This window comes from Staurois parvus, unplaced genomic scaffold (genome assembly GCF_062004578.1).
Source record: "Staurois parvus isolate SC_StPar_1 unplaced genomic scaffold, SC_StPar_1.0 ptg000137l, whole genome shotgun sequence".
NCBI lineage: Eukaryota > Metazoa > Chordata > Amphibia > Anura > Ranidae > Staurois > Staurois parvus.
This window is the reverse complement of record NW_028317933.1, coordinates 4,150,691-4,173,745: the sequence shown is the minus strand read 5'-3', so window position 1 is coordinate 4,173,745 and position 23,055 is coordinate 4,150,691. Positions and strand designations below refer to the sequence as shown.

Genomic DNA, 23,055 nt, shown 5'->3' with positions numbered 1-23,055 from the left:
CAATGCCCACCAGTGCAGCCGCATCAGTGCTGCCTATCAGCGCCCATCAGTGCTACCTATCAGTGCAGCCTCATCAACACACATCAGTGAAGGAGAAAAATGACCTGTTTGCAAAATTTTACAATAGAAACAAAGAATAACTTTTTTTTTTAATTTTGCAAAAAAAAAAAAAAAACCCCCAATGGTGAATAAAAATCACCAAAAGAAAGCTCTATTTGTGTGAAAAAAAATGATAAAAATTTCATATGGGTACAGTGTTGCATGACCGCGCAATTGTCATTCATAAGTGCAACAGCGCTTAAAGCTGAAAATTGGCCTGAGCAGGAAGGGAGTAAAAGTGCCTTGCATGGAAGTGGTCAAAGGCAAACCTTTTTTTTTGGCTAGAATGGAGAAGGATTAGACCAGCTGTCAGGTATTTATAGCTGTCTGTGTCCCAATTAGGGGGGTTCCCTCTCTATTTGTCCTGGTGACTGTTATCACAGGAAGTGAAGGAGAATCTCGGAATTCTGAGTTGTCACCAGGACAGGAATAGCGGGGAATCTTCCAATGGAATGTTGGCCTAGTGACATCAAGGGATTCCTTCATGGTTTGGCTATGGGACACATGGACAAAAAAAAAATCTGACTGGGGTTACAACCTTCTCTTGCCATATGCCAAATGAAAAAAATGTGCCTTTAGTTCTACTGTACTGACCCAATGACCCAATGATCCAATGACCCAATGACCCAATGATCCAATGGGCCAATGATCCAATGATCCAATGACGCAATGACCCAATGACCCAATGATTCAATGACCCAATGATCCAATGACCCAATGATCCAATGACCCAATGACCCGATGATCCAATGACCCAATGATTTAATGATCCAATGAACCAATGATCCAATGACCCAATGACCCAATGATCCAATGACCCAATGACCCAATGACCCAATGATCCAATGACCCAATGATCCAATGACCCAATGACCCAATGATCCAATGACCCAATGATCCAATGAACCAATGATTCAATGACCCAATGACCCAATGATCCAATGATCCAATGACCCAATGACCCAATGATCCAATGACCCAATGTTTCAATGATCCAATGACCCAATGATCCAATGACCCAATGATCCAATGACCCAATGATCCAATGGTTTATTTAGTTTCGTCAAAGAAAAAAGTAATGGAGGATTTTTCTAGAAGCACAGTAAGGCAGGGAAGGCAATAGATGGCAGCTTGCACACAGACTTCTGTAGCCCTCAGTGATGTGATAAGGTTCCTCATACATCTGTGTGTTTAAGGAAACTATTTGAGGCGGGTGTCCTGGGACTGAGGTGTGTGGAACCTGCTCAGCAAGTATGCAGCGTAATGAAGAACCTGTAGAGCTAGTATGCGGCCAGGACAAAGCACACTGGGGTGGGAGATCGCTCTTGTAGCTGCCAGTCAGTCTATGTACACCCTCTGCACTGGAATGATACCCACCTAGGAGGACCCCTGTATAGTCATACGACGACCAGGATATCATGGCTCTCAGCATCAGTCTGAAGAGGGTGACCAATCTCCCAGGAAAACATGAACGACAAATAGCTCTGACCTTTAGAGGTAAGAACTTACTCTATGTACCTCCCTTGTCCACACACCAACTTTCATTGTTGTTGCACAAAACAGAGATCAAGGAAGGGTTCTCGCCTCGGGACTTGCCTGTCTTCTTTATGGCAATCCACACATGCACAGTGATCATAGAATGGGTTCCCAGCTTAGTTAGATCGACTGTTTAAAGTTTGTTCGTCAACCAACAACTGTTAACTTTAACACCGAATTCTTATGTCGACTCTTAACATCGAATTCTAATGTCACCAAATATTTAAGTCAACTTTAACATCGAATTCTAATGTCACCAAATATTTAAGTCAACTTTAACATCGAATTCTAATGTCACCAGATATTTAAGTCAACTTTAAAATCGAATTCTAATGTCACCAGATATTTAAGTCAACTTTAACATCGAATTCTAATGTCACCAAATGTTTAAGTCAACTTTTACATCGAATTCTAATGTCACCAAATGTTTATATCAACTTTAACATCGAATTCTAATGTCATCAAATGTTTAAGTCACCTTTAACATCGAATTCTAATGTCACCAAATGTTTAATTCAACTCTAACATCGAATTCTAATGTCTCCAAATTTTTAAGTCAACTCTAGCATCAAATTCTAATGTCACCAAATGTGTAAGTCAACTTTAACATTGAATTCTAATGTCACCAAATGTTTACGTCAACATTGACATTGAATTCTAATGTTACCAATTTTTTTTAAGTCAAATTTAACATTGAATTCTAATGTCACCAAATTTTTAAGTCAACTTTAACATCGAATTCAATTGCCATTGGAATTTGTGCCAACTTTATCATCGACATTTAATGTCAAGTTTAGCATCCAATTTGTTTTAGTTTAGAACAATCCCATGTGCGATCAGAAGTTTACTTTTTGGCCATTAACATCAATGGATCATTGATCAAAACTAATCTTTCAAGCTAAATATCGATTGATAATATTGATTGATGGATTTTCGATAACATTTTTTAGAAATCAACTGGGCACGGTTGGTCGCAAAATATATTGTATATTAATTTTATAAGCATCAACCTTCATGTAAAAAATACATTTTACTTACATATGTGCGGGGCCGATTTAAGTGCAATTTGTAAAAACAGTCTGGTGCTGTTTCGTTCAGGAGTTCAGTTGCAAATTTTTAAAGTGTATGACACTATAAATCGCACCTGAACTCAAAATTGTACCCGACTCTTTTTAAAAAAATTATACTGCACATATGAGAACCAGCTTCACATGTCATGCGAATTGGATGCAGTTCAAAACACATCAATTTGCATATATGTCAGGGCTCCCAGGTATGACCAGAGGTGTGTGACTGATGCAGGGAAACGCAGACTTCAGATATGTGATAAACAATACAATTTATTAACACTAACCATACAAACATAAACGCAGTGCAATACTAAACATAATACAGTGCAAACAAACCAAACCAAACCACCCACAGATAACAGTACATACAAGCAAGCGTCGTCAGGCAGGCCGGGTCAATATCAATTGGGCAGGTAGGTACAGGGGGAGCAAGCAGAGAATGGTCGGGGTCACAGGCCAGGTTCAGCAGGTAGCAAGCAGCGTAGTACAGAGGGTCAGGCAGAGGGATGGTCAGGGTCACAAGCCAGAGATCAAAACAGGTAACAAGCAGCGTAGTACAGAGGGTCAGGCAGAGGGACAGAAACAGGATGCAGGACAGAAACAGGATGCAGGACAGATACAGGGCCCAGGACAAACACAACACCAAGGCAGAGTCTGTGGGTCTGGCCATCCCTTAAATACCCCAGCATCATCAGTTCCAGGTGTTAGCTGGCTGAAAGGTTGAGTCTCTGATTGCTGGGAGCACCCGCTGGCCAGCCCTGGTACTGCAGATCAAAAGGCAGGTGAGTCCCACCATTGCTGGCCAGTCCATTCCTAACAATATATGTGAACCAGGGCAGAGTAATACCCCAACCTTGCAATCTGAAGTGCACATTTTTTGCACTACAGACCACCCATTGCTTCCATTCTCATCTAGCATAGGAGTAGATAAGGAGGTGGGTAGGGGGGGTCCAATCCCCCTCTTCCCCCCAGGAGCATCCTGCCCAGTTCTTTGATTGATATCCATCGAAGGGGAATGTTGGAAAACTTTTTTTGATGACCAGTGTCCATGTGGGAGGGATTCCTCCATCCACCATGTTTGTGTGGATGGAGGAATCTGTTAAAATAATAACCCTCTATGGCCAGCCTTAGAGTTTGAGAAAGCTGAACCTCCCCCAGAAAAAAATACCTATGGCCCTGTTGTCTAGGGAAGAATTATGTCTCGTCCACTTCTGAAGTCTCCTCTGCTTCCGAAATCTCCTCCGCTCTTGAAGTCTCCTCCGCTCCTGAAGTCTCCTCCGCTCCCGAAGTCTCTCCGTTCCTGAAGTCTCCTCCGCTCCTGAAGTCTCCTCCATTCCCGAAATCTTCTCCCTTTTCTGAAGTCTCCTCCATTCTGGAAGTCTCCTCCATTCCCCAAATCTTCTCCCTTTTCTGAAGTCTCCTCCATTCTGGAAGTCTCCTCCATTCCCGAAATCTTCTCCCTTTCCTGAAGTCTCCTCCATTCTGGAAGTCTCCTCCATTCCCGAAATCTTCTCCCTTTCCCGAAGTCTCCTCCGCTCCTGAAGTCTCCTCCGCTCCTGAAGTCTCCTCCGCTCCTGAAGTCTCCTCTGTTCCTGAAGTATCCTCTGTTCCCGAAGTCTCATCTGCTCCTGAAGTCTCCTCCATTCCCAAAGTCTCCTCCGTTCCCAAAATCTTCTCCCTTTCCCGAAGTCTCCTCCACTCCTGAAGTCTCCTCCGCTCCTGAAGTCTCCTCCGCTCCTGAAGTCTCCTCCGTTCCCGAAGTCTCCTCCGTTCCCGAATTCTCAGCCGCTCCTGAAGTCTCCTCCATTCCCAAAGTCTCGTCCGTTCCCAAAAACTTCTCCTTTTCCCGAAGTCTCCTCTGCTCCCGAAGTCTCCTCCGCTCCCGAAGTCTCCTCTGCTCCCGAAGCCTCCTCCACTGCCGAAGTCTCCTCCATTCCCAAAGTTTCCTCTGCTCCCGAAGTCTCCTCCGTTTCCAAAGTCTCCTCCATTCCCAAAGTCTCCTTTGCTCCCGAAGTCTCCTCCACTCCCGAAGTCTCCTCCGTTTCCGAAATCTTCTCCCTTTCCCGAAGTCTCCTCTGCTCCCGAAGTCTCCTCTGCTCCCGAAGTCTCCTCTGCTCCCGAAGTCTCCTTTGCTCCTGAAGTCTCTTCTGCTCCTGAAGTCTCCTCTGTTCCCAAAGTCTCCTCTGCTCCTGAAGTCTCCTTCGTTCCCAAAGTCTCCTCTGCTCCCGAAGTCTCCTCCTTTCCCGAAGTCTCCTCCTTTCCCGAAGTCTCCTCTGCTCCCAAAGTCTCCTCCGTTCCCGAAGTCTCCTTCGTTCCCGAAGTCTCCTCTGCTCCCGAAGTCTCCTCCGTTCCCGAAGTCTTCTCTGCTCCCGAAGTCTTCTCTGCTCCCGAAGTCTCCTCTGCTCCCAAAGTCTCCTCCATTCCCGAAGTCTCCTCCTGAGATACGCACATCCTTTATTCCAGGAGGAATCCGCATCATTACAGCAGCCAGAAGAGGCAGATCTGGTGGTGCATCATCAGAGGGCCGGCTGCCTGAACTAGGATAAGACAGCAGGCTCCCGATGAGGTCAGAAATGAAGATGGCACCTTGAGATCCGGTGTGCGGCACAAAGCCATGGATCACAAGCAGACCTTCGCTGGATTTGCCGGATGTGTGAGGACATTTTTTAGGATAACTCAGCTTAAAATATAAGAGGGGATTTAAAAAAATAATCACTAGGGAATGACGTTACTCTTTAAACTGTCTAAATCTTTAGGCTAGATTCATATCTTTCTGTGCTCCTTAATGTATCTTAGAACTTGCGTTTTACGTGTTGTGGCAGCACACTACATTGCGATGGATTGCTATTTATTTCGATTGGTATTCCAATGCACTGTATTATCCAATCCAGCTGCACTCTTATTTTTCATATATTTTATTACTTTATTACTATATTGTGGAAATGTTGCCACGCTGAAGTGCTTACATTTCACAAAAAGAAAGAAACTTCACACAAATATTACTGGAGCAAACATGGAATACAACCTCTGCCAAAAACCTTCTTTTTTTAGGGAACAGTAGGGAAGGGTCAAATTCTGTCCCAAATTTTGGTCAGGTTATATTTTTATGTCTTGTTCTAGTCTAGTGACACCAGTTATCTTATTTTCTTGTTGTGGTGTCACTAGTACAGGAAGTGGGTGAAAAGGCAGCAATTAAATCCTCATGCAAACGGGACGTTTTGATAACGCTGGTAACGTTAGCTGTGTAAAGTCACATTAAAACCATGAGTTTTCAGCTTTTTTTAGCGTTTTTGCATTAGCGTATAGCAGTGTTTTCCTGCGTTTGCGTTTTTAGCATTTTTATTTACAGAAAAACATTTTTTTTTGTCAAATTAAGTCCAAAAACGCCGGTTTGCAGCATTTTACTGCATTTTTCAATGTGTTAAAGCGTTTTTACTGCTAAAAAACTCCTCTAGAAACCCACTAGTCCTGGGTTTTTTACAGCCAAAAATATTGATTACAGTCTATGTGTGCATGGACACATTGGATAACATGCTGGGGGGACTTACTAGCTGTAAAAATAAATGTCAAAAGCCAAAAACAGCCGCTGTAAAATATCAGGTGTGCGTGAGGACTAATAACTAATAACTAAATATCCTGTATGCACCTTTGTATGCTTTTATTTTTTCAAAGGAAGAGTTTGCCTTAAAGCTGAAGCGTAACCACTTGCCCTCCAGAGGATTCCCCCTCCTGACCAGGCCATTTTTTTCACGATATGGCGCTGTTATTTTTTAACTGCTAATTGCGCGGTCATGCAACGCTGCACCCAAATTAAATTTATGTCCTTTTTCCAACAAATAGAGCTTTCTTTCGATTGCCTCTGTGGTTTTTATTTTGTGAAAAAAACAATATTTTTGACTTTTTGCTATAAAACATATCCATCCAAATTTCATCATAAATTTAGGCCAAAATGTATTCTGCGACACGTCTTTGCTACAAAAAAATCCCAATACAAGTAAATGAATTGGTTTACGTGAAAGTTATAGCATCTACAAATGGCGGTATAAATACTGCAATTTTATTTATTTGTTTTTTTTACTAGTAATGATCACCAACTTATAGCAGGACTGCAGTGGTCATTCTGGGGGGGGGGACGACTGACTAACTGCCACTGACATCTCAATGACACTAATACAGTGATTGGTGCTAATAAAAAGCATGCTGACACTGTACTAATGACACTGGGCAGGAAGGAGTTAATGTCTGGGGTGATCAAAGGGATAACTGTGTGCTTTTTTTGTTTATTTAACCCCTTCACGCCTAAGGGTAAAACAAATCTAAATGCCTAAGCACAATTCTGCAATGTTGACATGTGATAGTAAAACCATACATATCACCACAACTACTTTGTACATCCAGGTGGATTATACCTTGATTTTTTCAGGACAAATTTGGCTTTTATTTGGTGGTAAATGGTAATGGATAGCTCCTGATTTTTTTTTAATATCAAAGGAAAACTGGCCCAAAATAGTAAAAAAAAAATCATTTTTTTTTATTTAGCTGTGTGTTTCTTATTAGGGCCATAATCTACCACAAAAGGACAACCCAAAATAAATTCTCCAGCTCTTGACGATCGCAGTGATACCATCTATGTGTATGTTATTTGTTGTTTGTACCCGTAGTACAGCCCAGAAACAATAGTGCGCATTTTGTTTTTGTCTTTTTTTACCTAAAACACATCGACACTGACACTGACATTAACACTAACTGACACTGATACCAATTTTTTAAAAATCCTGACCTTTGACCCTGCCCTTTGCCCTTAACCTTTGACCCTGAACTTGACCCAAACACTAACCCTGGCACTGAACTAGATCAAACCTTGATCTAGGTATTTTTCTTTCTTTTTTCTTTTATTTTTTAATATTTATTTATTTATCTTCTTTATTTTTTTTTACAAATATTTTTTTTCTCTCTATGCCAGGAGTTAGAGAGATACAATGTATCTCTCTTCTCCATTCATAGAGAGAGAAAAAAGCAAGGGGGCCGGGCTGGACAGTGACTGATCACTGTGATATCCAATCAGAGGCTATCACAGCGATCATGTGACCTGGAATCGGGAGTCCTGGGTCGTTAGAACGGGACCCGATGCTCTCAGTGACACCGCGGTCTCTGTGCTGGGCGCACTCCCAGCACAAAGAGAGGTACGCAAATATGCGGCCCCATGGAAAAAAGCCCAGTTCTGTGAGGCCACGTATTTGTGTGACGTCAGCATCAAGGTACTTCTATAGCGCCGTCAATTTACACAGCGCTTTACATATATATTGTACATTCACATCAGTCCCTAACCCTCAAGGGGTGTACAATCTAAGGTCCCTAACTCACATTCATACACATACTAGGGACAATTTAGACAGGATCCAATTAACCTACCAGCATGTCTTTGAAGTGTGGGAGGAAACCAGAGTACATAGAGGAAACCCACACAGGCACAGGGAGAACATGCAAACTCTAGGCAGGTGGTGCCATGGCTGGAATTTGAACCAGCGACCCTAGTACTGACAGGAGGAAATGCTAAACATTTAGCCACTGTGCTGCGCTGCTGTGGCTAGTGAAGTTGCCCGATTTCGAAGTCAAATTGGTGTGACCAGGACCTTAATGTACTTTTTTTTTTTTTTTTTTTATAACCTTCCCCCACCCCCCATGCAAACTCCAGGCAGGTTGTGCTGTGGTTGGGATTTGAACCAGCGACCCTAGTACTGCCAGGAGGAAATGCTAACCATTTAGCCATTGTTCTGCCCTGCTGTGGCTAGTGAAGTTGCACGATTTCGAAGTCAGATCGGTGTGAACAGGACCTTAATGTACTTTTTTTTTTATTACCCCCCCACACCCCCCATGCATACAGCTCTGCTATCTTCAAAAACTTTTATGGGATAAAATTACAATTTTTGTTTAGAATGTTTTTCTTGTTAAAAAGAACAAATCACAGGCGGCATCCCATTTACAAAACAATGTTCTGATTTGAACATGCAATCCTCATTTAATAGGGAGCAGTGTATGGTGTAGGCAGTAACGAGCTGGGCTCTACTCATTAGGTTTCCTCTAGATGGGTAACCTTTGCTCGGATGCTAATGGTTGATTAATAAATGGACTGCTACTATGTTTCAATTAGGAAGGATTTGAATTGGGCTTAATGAAAATTGCTCTGATTTGAGGATCAAAGGATTTCTCAGTAAGTCTGTAAAGTCTGGTAATTAATTAGAATTCTGTCCTTGATGTTCTGCGGCATTTACATGCAAACACGGGGAGCACAGCTGCAATGGGAAAGGACGTCTTTAAAGGAGACCTGCGCTGGCAGATACATAGAGGCTAATGCCCCGTACACACGATAAGAAAATTGTATGAAAAATTTCCACTGATCGAACGATTTTCTCTTCGTTGATGAGCAGGATGTTTTAACCGATAACGATATTGTGAACAAAAAAAATCCGGTTGAACAACAGTGAAATATGTTGTCGTTTCGCATACGAGCGATTGATTTTCTATGCGGTGGTATGACGGTCGTATGAAAAAAATCTATAAAGCGCTATCACGCATGAGCGGAAACAGAAGATGATCCGGATGTTTATGTCCAAGGAATGTTCGTAAACACGAACGAAAAATCCAAATGTTAAAAGTAGATTGGCCTATTGAGATAATGAAACCAGAATTCTGCAGATTATATTTCTGTATCACTATTTATCTATATAGGTCATGTAATAAACAATATACTCATTGCTGGTAATTGTTGTGTATATCGTTCGTTCTGGCCGGAAGGGTGTGGCTTCAAGATCACACCCACACTGCATCACTTCAACTTGTACGGAAGATGTCAATACTACGTATTGCCCGATGAACAATTTTTTTAGATTGGTTAATGTGGGCCACGATTTCGACCAACGAACGAACGTCTTTCGGATGTCGGATGACCGATCGGTCGATTTTCTAATCGTTACATAGTTAGTCTGGCTGAAAAAAGACAAACGTCTATCCAGTTCAACCATAGAAAAAAAAAAAGTATAATCCTATACCCACAGTTGATCCAGAGGAAGGCAAAAAAAACAGAAAAGCATGATCCAATTTGCTCCTGCTGGGAAAAAATTCCTTCCTGATCCCCCAAGAGGCAATAAGATATTCCCTGGATCAACTTTACCTATAAATGTTATATCCAGTTATATTCTGTGTATCTAAGAAAGAATCCAGGCATTTTTTTGAAGCAATTCACTGAGCTGGCCAGAACCAACTCTTGAGGGAGTCTATTCCACATTTTCACAGCTCTTACTGTGAAGAAACCTTTCCGTGTTTGGAGATTAAATTTCTTTTCCTCCAGATGTAAAGAGTGCCCCCTTGTCCTCTGCAATGACCTCAGCGTGAATAAATCTACACCGAGTTCACTATATGAACCACTGATGTATTTATACATGGAGATCATATCCCCCCTTATGTATTATACATGGAGATCATATCCCTCCTTATGTATTATACATGGAGATCATATCCCCCTTATGTATTATACATGATGATCACATCCCCCCTTATGTATTATACATGGAGATCATATCCCCCCCTTATGTATTATACATGGAGATCATATCCCCCCTTATGTATTATACATGGTGATCATATCCCCCTTATGTATTATACATGGAGATCATATCCCCCCTTATGTATTATACATGGTGATCATATCCCCCCTTATGTATTATACATGGAGATCATATCCCCCCTTATGTATTATACATGGAGATCATATCCCCCCTTACGTATTATACATGGTGATCATATCCCCCCTTATGTATTATACATAGTGATCATATCCCCCCCTTATGTATTATACATGGAGATCATATCCCCCTTATGTATTATACATGGAGATCATATCCCCCTTATGTATTATACATGGTGATCATATCCCCCTTATGTATTATACATGGAGATCATATCCCCCCTTATGTATTATACATGGAGATCATATCCCCCCTTATGTATTATACATGGAGATCATATCCCCCCTTATGTATTATACATAGTGATCATATCCCCCTTATGTATTATACATGGTGATCATATCCCCCCTTATGTATTATACATGGAGATCATATCCCCCCTTATGTATTATACATGGAGATCATATCCCCCCTTATGTATTATACATGGTGATCATATCCCCTCTTATGTATTACACATGGAGATCATATCCCCCCTTATGTATTATACATGGTGATCATATCCCCTCTTATGTATTATACTTTTAGATCAATTATATATTATACATGGAGATCATATCCCCCCTTATGTATTATACATGGAGATCATATCCCCCCTTATGTATTATACATGGTGATCATATCCCCTCTTATGTATTACACATGGAGATCATATCCCCCCTTATGTATTATACATGGAGATCATATCCCCCCTTATGTATTATACATGGAGATGATATCCCCTCTTATGTATTATACATTTAGATCATATCCTCCCTTATGTATTATACATGGAGATCATATCCCCCCTTATGTATTATACATGGAGATCATATCCCCCCTTATGTATTATACATGGAGATCATATCCCCCCTTATGTATTATACATGGTGATCATATCCCCCCTTATGTATTATACATGGTGATCATATCCCCTCTTATGTATTATACTTTTAGATCATATCCTCCCTTATGTATTATACATGGTGATCATATCCCCCTTATGTATTATACATGGAGATCATATCCCCCCTTATGTATTATACATGGAGATCATATCCCCCCTTATGTATTATACATGGTGATCATATCCCCTCTTATGTATTATACATTTAGATCATATCCTCCCTTATGTATTATACATGGTGATCATATCCCCCCTTATGTATTATACATGGTGATCATATCCCCCTTATGTATTATACATGGTGATCATATCCCCCCTTATGTATTATACATGGTGATCATATCCCCCCTTATGTATTATACATGGAGATCATATCCCCCCTTATGTATTATACATGGTGATCATATCCCCCCTTATGTATTATACATGGTGATCATATCCCCCCCTTATGTATTATACATGGTGATCATATCCCCCCTTATGTATTATACATGGTGATCATATCCCCCCTTATGTATTATACATGGAGATCATATCCCCCCTTATGTATTATACATGGTGATCATATCCCCCCTTATGTATTATACATGGTGATCATATCCCCCCTTATGTATTATACATGGAGATCATATCCCCCCTTATGTATTATACATGGTGATCATATCCCCCCTTATGTATTATACATGGAGATCATATCCCCCCTTATGTATTATACATGGAGATCATATCCCCCCTTATGTATTATACATGGTGATCATATCCCCCTTTATGTATTATACATGGTGATCATATCCCCCCCTTATGTATTATACATGGTGATCATATCCCCCCTTATGTATTATACATGGTGATCATATCCCCCCCTTATGTATTATACATGGAGATCATATCCCCCCTTATGTATTATACATGGAGATCATATCCCCCTTATGTATTATACATGGAGATCATATCCCCCCTTATGTATTATACATGGAGATCATATCCCCCTTATGTATTATACATGGAGATCATATCCCCCCCTTATGTATTATACATGGTGATCATATCCCCCCTTATGTATTATACATGGAGATCATATCCCCCCTTGTGTATTATACATGGTGATCATATCCCCCTCAAATTAAAGCTGACAGTCTGCAGTTAAAGCACATCTTGTTCATTTCATTTCAAATCCATTGTGGTGGTGTATAGAGCCACAAATGTTAGAATTGTGTCAATGTCCCAATATTTATGGACCTGACTGTATATTGGCACACGATGGTGGAGCACAAAGTGGATTTGCAGAAAGCAATTTACTGGGCACTAGAAGAATTTATATAACTTTTGGCACACAATTGGTTTGGGACTTTTATGGATTCAATATACCAATTCGTATATGCTTTCACGGTCTAAGCACTTTATTTGTGTATTTTATGAAAGTGTATTTGCACTTTAAGGGACAGCTCGCACATTATAATTTATTGTTACTGGTACACAACACTGTTGATTTTTGGTAAACACCAACTTATATTTTTAAGTGGTTGCTCTTTTTTAATAGGGTAACCCATTTTGGTCAATATACTCCTTGGATAGTAAGAGAAGGTGCTCAGTTTATTTACATCACATAGAGGCTGAGCTCTACTTTTGGAAATGCTGGTTCAGTAGCTTCAATAATTTTTCAGACAGTGACCAAGGAGAATAATGCTGATTGGGGATTTCTGTCTGACTTCACTGTCTCCATGCTTGTTCTGCTTAGTGGAAGAGAAAGCATTAAAGCCAGAGACGTATAATTCTGATTTTGCGGCTTCAATGCTTGCCAAGTGATTGATCTGAATCAAGTATGCAGCAAGTGAAGTTGGAGAGAAGTCAAAGCATCTCATCTGCATACATATGCCAGGTCAGGGATTTTAAAAGCTGTATAACCACTGGATCCCTATATAAGCCCTTCAATTAGCATTTTCAGAGAGGTCGGCAATGACATATTAACGGTTTCCTCTAAAGAGGGAAATAATCCTTTATATTATTTTTTATCTATACTTGTGAACAGAGTCGGCTTAAAGTGTTACTAAACCCATGACCCTGCATTCACTATATCTGGTCTCCCCGGACCCTGCATTCACTATATCTGGTCACCCCGGACCCTGCATTCACTATATCTGGTCACCCCGGACCCTGCATTCACTATATCTGGTCACCCCGGACCCTGCATTCACTATATCTGGTCTCCCCGGACCCTGCATTCACTATATCTGGTCACCCCGGACCCTGCATTCACTATATCTGGTCTCCCCGGACCCTGCATTCACTATATCTGGTCTCCCCGGACCCTGCATTCACTATATCTGGTCTCCCAGGACCCTGCATTCACTATATCTGGTCTCCCATGACCCTGCATTCATTATATCTGGTCTCCATGGACTCTGCATTCTTTATATCTGGTCTTCATGGACTCTGCATTCATTATATCTGGTCTCCCCGGACCCTGCATTCACTATGTCTGGTCTCCCCGGACCCTGCATTCACTATGTCTGGTCTCCCTGGACCCTACATTCACTATGTCTGGTCTCCCTGGACCCTGCATTCACTATGTCTGGTCTCCCCAGACCCTGCATTCACTATATCTGGTCTCCCTGGACCCTGCACTCACTATATCCGGTCTCCCTGGACCCTGCACTCACTATATCCGGTCTCCCCGGACCCTGCATTCACTATATCTGGTCTCCCCGGACCCTGCATTCACTATATATGGTCTCCCAGGACCCTACATTCACTATATCTGGTCTCCCCGGACCCTGCATTCACTATATCTGGTCTCCCCGGACCCTGCATTCACTATATCTGGTCTCCCAGAACCCTGCATTCACTATATCTGGTCTCCCACAGTACACAGAACATAAAAATGCAATTATTGTAATAAATATAAACTGCTAAATACCTTTTCTCATCAGCAGTTATAGCAGGCTTGTGACTTCTATCAGTGTCCAGCAGAGCACTGGCTAAAGCTTGTAAGAGGAGTTTTTATTCTCCTCTGACTGCCCTATGAGGCTGCATGACCCCTGACCCACTGTCTGGACAGTGCTGATTGGCCCTGCGCTGATCACATGCTCTCTCCTAAAGAAAATAAAACTCTATCCATACACACTAAACTGAGCATGTGCAGAGTGACTCCTAGAGCTCTGTACTATCAGCAGATGGATAAACCAATTAATTTACACATATTGGGATTTTTTTTAGCAAAGACATGTAGCAGAATACATTTTGGCCTAAATTTATTAGCAAAAAGTAAAAAATATTGTTTTTTTTCAAAATTGTCGGTCTTTTTTTTTTGTTATAGCGCAGAAATAAAAAACACAGAGGTGATCAAACACCCCCAAGTGAAAGCTCAATTTGCGCATGACCGCATAATTATCAGTTAAAGTAACGCAGCTCCATAACGCAAAAAATGGCCTGGTCAGGAAGGGGGGTAAAACCTCTGGAGGGTAAGGGGTTAAAGTCTATGTAAACCCCCACCTTGTAAAACCACCCATTCAGTTAAAAATAGAAGTGGAAAGCAAAACATTTGTGTATGATTATAAAAAAACCATAATAAACAGTTTTCTGTTTTTATAAGTGATACCCTCTGTTCTCAGCTGCCTTAGGCCCATTTCACAAGAACAGACCGATGGGGTTCGCCTGTCCGTTTTTTAAACGGACCCGTTAGGTCCATCCATAGACTTCTATGGACCTACAGGTGTCAGAGGACAATAGGCGGATCACGCTGATAGATCCGACCAGGGGTGGACTGACAATTTGTAAACTCGGGCACTGCCCTATGGCCCAGGGTCAGTAGGGGGCCCCATGAGATGCCCCTGGTACCTTTTTCATAGGCTTTTTTGAGTTTGGGCAAGGACACAGGGGCCCCATGATCCCCTATTGCCCGGGGGCCTCATGAGTTGTCAGTCCGCCCCTGGATCCGACCCATCTGAAAGGAGCCTAAAAGATGGGGGAGAAGAAACAGCATTACACTAATCTTCCCAGTGAGTTGCTATGCAGGGGGCAAGTTGGAACAAGTCTGATCATTGGAGGAGAGCATAGCTCGAGAACTGACAATGCTGTGCTCTCACGCCTAATGTGGTCAGTTTTTATTAGGGAAGCAGAGGGACTGGAAGGAGCCGCAGGGATTTCACACAAAGTAAGCAATACAAAGACAAAAGGAGACTTTTTCAAATACAGCAAGCACACATCAGGAATATGAAATGTTGGGTTTACATATTCTTTAAAAATGTTTTCTGTGTATAGTTAGTGATTATATACATCCATGGGGCAGCCATATTTGCTCATTCAGATGCAGCTTCTGCTTTTTGGCTTAGTGATGCTGCACAATGGTTAAAGTAGAACTAGAGTCAAGTGTTTTTCATTTTTGTATAGAATAAATGAAGGTTATATTCTTCGTCAGATTATCTTTGCCTTTCCATTGGGGAGATTTCCCTTCACTTCCTGTCCCATAGCCAAAGCAGAAAGTGAAAGGAAATCCCTCCAAAGTGGGGGGGAATCCCTGGTAGGCACATGGGTCATCAGAACTAGTGTCCCCATTGAAAGATTTACCCTCTATTGCTGCTCTGGTGACTACTCAAAATCTGAGATTTTCTTTTACTCTAATGGCCACTAGGACAAATATAGAGGGCAAATCGGACACAAAAGGTGTTCAAAAACTGACAGGTGTTGTAATCCCTCCTCTTCTATCTAAAACCAAAAAAAGTTTTACCTTCAGCTATACCTTAATCCAGATATTCTCAACCAGGTTTCAGTGGTACTCTAAGGTTCCTCCAGGGATAGCTAGGGGCTTCATAAGCTGTGGCTAACTGACCTCTTATCTGTTGTTACCTGCATAGCTCCAGGTCCAATACCACTTGGCAGAGCTAGCACCATGACTGCAAGAGTGTCATTCTTCCCACCGACCATCACCAATGTAAACGGGTATTTTCCCATTGGTCCTCACTAGACTAATCTTACCAGGGGTTCCCTGAGACCTGAGAATTATTTAAATGGTTCAAAGGTTGATTAAAGCTGCCCTAATCCCTAAATTACCTATAGTCATAGGCTGATCGACACCTAATGCAGGCAATAATGGATGAAGTAGGAAACAACAATGTAATGCAACTTCTGTAGACACTTTCTGAATTGATGGTCCAAATGAACAGTGTTTTTTCCCAGTGGAAAAAAAATGGTGTTTGTTGCAAAAAAAATATATTCAGCTGAAATAGTTATTCTTATTTATACAAGCATCTATTCTAAAAAAAACTCTCTCGGCAGTCATGCCTTCCAAGTGCCATCTCATGCTTATGGTTGCTCCTCGAGTTCTAGACAAAAGAGGACTGTTCCCCAATCTGTCAATTTTTGAGGGCTTGTTTTCCTTTTATATGGTAGAATTTAGAAAGCAGAACATGGTCCTTTCTGAATACTCGTTATAAAAAGTGTTTATTGAGATATATAAAAATTGTGACTTCCCATAGCTTGGGCACAGTCCTAATTTGTGGTGATTCCAATCAGGTTTTAATGCCCTTTTTGGATAAATTGCCCCTTTCCCTGCCAATTAGTCCTACTAAGCCTTCATTTAATCATCTACTTATCAAGCACAAATTGGTTGACTCCTGGTGTGAATTAAACCCCGTTAAAAAACATTATACCTACTATTCGCATCCACATAAATCTTTCTTGCGCATTGGTCACATCTTTTTGAGTATCGGCATGATTCCAGAACTTTTACCATCTTTCATTATCCCATTTACTTGGATCATAGTGCAGTGCTGACCACAATAGCTTCTCATATTCCAATGGCCGAGGACACCTCCTGGTGCCCTAATGAATCTTTGTTTAAAAACCTGTCTCTTCGTGTAGACATTGAGATAGCTCTTAAGGACTATTTATTTCATAATTCCACAATAGATGTGTCCCCTCTTATTTTGTGGGAAGCACATAAGCCGGTGATCCGTGGGGCAATTATCCGCCAATTGGCCCTTCTTAAAAAGGAACGCAAATCTTTGCTTCAAAAACTGGAATCTGACTTTAACTCCTGCTATACTACATCCCAAGATGACCCTTCCCCGACTAACAAACTTCGACTAGACAAGGCCCGGTTAGAATTTTACCTATTCTTAACCGACTCGGCAGATAAATCCATGAGACTCCCAACATAGATTTTATCTTAAAGCTAACAAGCCAGACTCTTTGCTTGCATGCACCCTCAGGTCACTGGATAAGCCCTCTAAGCCCATCAGGCTTAAGGTGGCACGAGATGTCTATACCAGCAATCCAGTTAAAATTTTACGCAAGTTTCAATTGCACCTAGCTTCCCTGTACTCACCTGTGCGTTGGACGTCTCGACTGCAGAGGCCTTTTTCGCATATCCAAGCTTTCGCAGGCCAGTCGCTCCAAATTGGATTCCCCTATCACTGAGCCTGGGATGGCTTTGGCCATTAAAGACTTTTTTATTATTATATAATTATACAGGACTTGTATAGCGCCGACAGTTTGCTCAGCGCTTTACATTATGGAGGGAGACAGTACAGTAACAATACAGTTCAATACAAGAGGGATTAGAGGGCCCTGCTCCCTGGAGTTTATAATCTAGGAGGGAGGGGACAGTGGTACAAAAGGTAATTAGCTGTGGGGGATGGAGTGGTAGGGAGAGTAGAGGATTCCAGTATTAGCTGGGGTCGGGGTAGGCTTCCCTGAAGAGATGGGTTTTCAGAGTGCGCCTAAAAGTGAGCAGATTAGGTGATAGCCTGATAGATTGGGGTAGGGAGTTCCAGAGGATGGGTGAAGCCCTTGAGAAATCCTGGAGACGAGCATGGGAGGAGGAGACAAGGGAGCTAGAGAGTAGGAGGTCTTGCGAGGAGCGGAGAGTACGGTTTGGGTGGTATTTAGAGACAAGGTCGGCAATGTAATTAGGGCAGTGTTATGAACGGCTTTATACGTCAGTGTTAGTGTTTTGAATTTTATCCGTTGGGCAATTGGAAGCCAGTGAAGGGATTGGCAGAGAGGAGTGGTAGATATAGAGCGGTTAGTAAGGTGAATGAGTCTGGCAGCAGCATTCATGAGGGACTGGAGGGGGGATAGCCTGCGATGAGGTAGGCCAATGAGGAGGGAGTTACAGTAGTCAAGCGTGATATAATATGGGAGTGAATGAGTTGCTTAGTGGTTTCTGAGGCTAGGAATGGTTGTATCTTGGAGATGTTGCAGAGGTGAAGTCTACATGAGTTTGTCAGCGATTTGGACCTGGGGCTGAAAGGACAGATTGGAGTCTAGGATTAAACCTAGTACCCTGGCGTGAGAGGTGGGACTGATGATAGTGTTGTTGATCTTGATGGAGAAGTCGGGGGGGGGCACAGGCTGGGGGGAATACTAGGAGCTCAGTTTTGGAAAGGTTGAGTTTGAGGAAGTGGAGTGACATCCAGTCCGATATGTCACTTAGTAGGCTGGTGATGCGATTGGAGACTGAGGGGGTGAGGTGAGGGGTAGAGAGATAGATTTGTGTGTCGTTGGCATAGAGATGGTAGTTGAAGCCGTTGGAGTTAATCAATTGGCCAAGGGAGGAGGTGTAGATGGAGAAGAGGAGGGGTCTGAGGACAGAACCTTGAGGGACCCCGACAGAGAGAGGGAGTGAAGGGGAGGTGGCAGCGTTATAGGTAACACTGAAGGTGCGCTGCGATAGATAGGAGGAGAACCAGGAGAGAGCGGAGTCTCTGAGGCCAAGAGAGTGCAGTTTTTTGAGGAGGAGGGGGTGGTCAACCGTGTCAAAAGCCACAGAGAGGTCAAGTAGTAGGAGTATGGTATAGTGGCCATTGGTTTTGGCAGTTAGTAGGTCATTGGTGAGTTTGAGTAGGGCAGTTTCAGTGGAGTGTAGGGGGCAGAAGCTGGACTGTAAAGGGTCGAGAAGGTTGTTGTCGGTGAGATGGGAGCTCAGGCGATTGTAGACTAAGTGTTCTAGGAGTTTAGAGGTAAATGGCAGTAGGGATATGGGTCTTAAGACTTGAACATAAACAAATGTCCAGGACCGGACGGTTATCCCGCCCTGTACTACAAGTCATTTTCTGAGACATTAACTCCTCTGCTCACTACCGCTTTTAACTCATTACTTGATGGATGCTCTTTCTGCTCTGAATCCTTAATGGCCATTATCTGTATGCTCCCTAAACCACATTCTGATGACTCTGGACTAATTATCATCCTATCTCACTTCTAAATCTGGACATTAAGCTTTTAGCTAAAATACTGGCGACCAGACTGAATACCATGATTGGGAAGCTTATTCATCGTGATCAGGTAGGGTTCATTCCAGTAAGGCAGGCCGGAGATAATATCCACAGAGCTGTGTTGATTGCGCATGCGGCCAGAACACGACGTATTCCCTCTTGTTTCCTATCACTTGATATTAAAAAAGCATTCGATACTGTGTCATGGTCATATCTACACTATACCTTACAAAAATGGAAATTTGGCCCCCACTTTCTCCGCTGGATTTCAGCCTTATACAACTCTCCGAGAGCATACGTCAAGTATGCTGGTTATAAATTGGACCCTTTCTGCACTGGCAGAGGTACACGTCAACGTTGTCCCTTATCTCCTATGTTATTCACTCTTCTTATTGAGCCTTTAGCCCAGCACATTCATTCGGATCCCAACATCAGACACCAGCATAAATTGTGCCTTTTTGCAGATGACACCCTGCTGTTCCTATCCACCCCACAAATTTTGGTGCCGAACTTGCTAGCCACGCTCACTCATTTTGCTTCTCTCTCGAGTCTCTCAGTAAACACTCAAAAATTGATGGCCCTTAACATATTGTTACTGGAGGGAGAGTTATGGCTATCCCAGGCAGCTCTGTCCTTTTCTTGGGTCTCACACCACCTTTGTTACTTGGGCATCAAGTTGACTGCTGCTCATACTGACCTCTTTGCCGCTAATTACCTCTCAATGCTGACATTGGTATCTTCTTTGATGACTCGTTGGTCCTCTCTTCCATTTTCTTGGATAGGCAGGATTAATGTCCTAAAGATGGTTATCTGACCCTAATTACTATATCTCTTTCGAGTTTTACCAATCCCTATTCCGGCTTATTTCCTTCATATTTTGCAGAGAAGGGCCTTGACTTTTGTTTGGGGAATTAAAAAACCGAGGATACCCAGTTCCACATTGTTTCTTCCCAAGCCTTGCGGCAGGTTGGGTTTACCCTGCTTTTCCTCCTACTACTATGCAGCTCAGTTAGTTCAATTACCTAAGTATCACACTGTTGGTGAAACTTCCTTATGGGTATCTATCAGGGGTGGACTGACAACTCATGGGACCCCGGGCAATAGGGGATCATTGGGCCCCTTTGTCCTCTCCAACACCCAAAAAAGCTTATGAAAAAGCCAATGAAAGGTACCAGGGGCATCTCATGGGGCCCCCTACTGACCACGGGTCCTCGGGCAGTGCCCGAGTGCTTGAATGGTCAGTCCGCCCCTGGTATCTATAGAGTCAGTTGATTGGGACCCTTTGATGTTAGCTAACCTGTTGTGGCTCCGACTGGCAGATCGCATCTCTTTACACAACCCCATCACTAAACATTCTTTGTCTATCTGGGATAGACAATCCGCTTATAATCTGTTGCTCTCCTTCTTCAAAAACCCTGCCTTTCACCCGGCTTGGGAAAGTCCTACCTCATTTCATGCATGGAATGCCACAGGCTTTATATGCCTATATAGGTTGGACAATGCTTCCTCTTTTTTGTCCTTCCCCACTCTCTGCGAATCCTTTGGTCTCCTGCGCTCTGAGGTCTTTCGATATTTGCAAATTAAGCACTTTTACTCTCCTTACATCGCTGCCCACAGAGTGTTGACACATCCTTCCCAGTTTGAGCGAACATGCCTTAAAGACCCACACGCCAGAGGCCTTGTTTCGTCCCTTTATAAACAGATTCTTTTTAAACCTAATTGTGATACACCATCTTATGTTACAAAATGGGAGAGGGATTTAGGCTGCCTGCTGGATCCAGATGACTGGAAGGAGATCTGGCAGGTTACCAAATCATCCTCCCCAACGTAATGGCGTTGGAGGCTAATTATAACATCTTGACCAGGTGGTATCTCGTTCCCAATTGAATTGCTAAATTTGCTCCAAATAGCTCAGCTCTCTGTTTTCGCAGCTGTCCTCACCTGGGTACTTTTTCACATATTTGGTGGAAGTGTCCGGTGGTTTACTAGTTTTGGACGAAAAATTTTGCGCTCGCATCTACCATGTTTGAGACAAGTCTGCCACCTGACCCTACCACTGCCCTCCTTAATCTTAAACCTGCGTCTTTATCCTGCAGACAATTTAAACTCTTTCTTCAGCTTCTGACATCCGCTAAACAGACTATAGCTCAGGCATGGCAGTCCCCCTCTTTAACCTTGGCTGAGACTAAACATAGAATGTACCGTGTCATTGTGCACGCCAAAATGGAAGCATTGGAAAAGGATCTGCTTGAAAGGTTCAAGCTGACCTGGAAGCCTTGGATTACACACTGCCTTCCCCTGACTTTGATGAGACGTTACTTTTGCCTTGGTAATTACTGTTTCGTTACGCTTATGATGTGTACATTTGTAAGTCTTTTATCATTTTGCCCTTTGATAGATGTAATGCTGGCCATACATAATTTTCAGCAACTTCTGCTAAGAGTTACCAGCTTTCTAGCACAATTACAATGGAGCAAATCAAGACAACCTCTCATAATTAGTTTATAAGGCCGGGGATGGTGGGAGGCTGGCTTCATCTGTTCTTTCGTTTTGGGCTGGGTAACGGTCATGTTATAAGAAAAGTTAATTGAGAAGAGCATTGGAAAGTACAGGTATAATACCTACCATGTACCTTCCGTTGACTCCAGTCTTTGCTCTTTTGAAGAGCTAGAGCCATCGCTAGAATGTTCAGAATAAGACATTAGGTGTGTCCAATGCATTCCGATATCCAAAGATCAATAAACATATACTATGTATCTTCAAATAATGTCCAAATGTTTTTATTCAAGGTGTCCTCATCATAGAATAAGAGCGCAAGGTTTCAGGTCAATGCAGGAACCCTTCATCAGGCTTACAACACCAGTTTATATCTCTCAGCCCATTCTCGGAAGGTGCTCAATGTCCAGTAAGTCTCCATGCTGCCAGCTAGAGTTCCCAACACACATATTACATCAATAAAATTCAACAATCAATCAGATTTTGACCGATTGTTCAGAGAGATAGGTGGTCACTCTGTAATATTTTATTTATAAAGATAACTTTGGTCACTCTGTAATATAGGCAAAAACTGTAGCACTGAAAAAGTGGAACTTCACTCTCTCAATCATTGATAATAATCAGCTGATTATTTTTAATCCTTAGGCTGCTATCATTACTAAATAGATACCAATAAAGTATATCATATTTACTTGTTTTAAACAGTTTTTTTACATTTCTTTAGTTACTTCTTAATTTTCAAGCCTAGGCAAATGATGTCATACATCCCAGGAGTCTTCAGGAGGGGAGGAGGGGTTTATTCTCCCACCCGTATTCAAGAGCTAAGGGCAGATGGATTCCAGGAAGTAATTGCTACTTGAATAGTCTGCCCTTACTCAAGATGGTCACGGCCAGAAATGCTAAGGTGTGTTTTTCTAAGTGATTTCTCTGCAAAATAAAGCATGGAGACATGGATTGATAGGGAAGTTTGCTTTGAATATTAACTGACTGCCCTATAGCAGAAGTAC

The 23,055-nt window shown here is 42.3% G+C and overlaps 1 protein-coding gene across 1 annotated transcript in view; it reads left to right on the top strand.

Moving 5' to 3' along the window:
- Nucleotides 1–1,381: 1,381 nt before the first annotated feature.
- LOC149465757 (fer-1-like protein 4) overlaps nt 1,382–23,055 on the top strand; it is a 213,680-nt gene continuing 192,006 nt past the window's right edge. Inside the window, exon 1 of the mRNA XM_089673264.1 lies at nt 1,382–1,596. Within this exon, the coding sequence (XP_089529390.1) occupies nt 1,518–1,596 (79 nt within the window). The 5' untranslated portion in view covers nt 1,382–1,517. The remainder of the gene's footprint in view (nt 1,597–23,055) is intronic.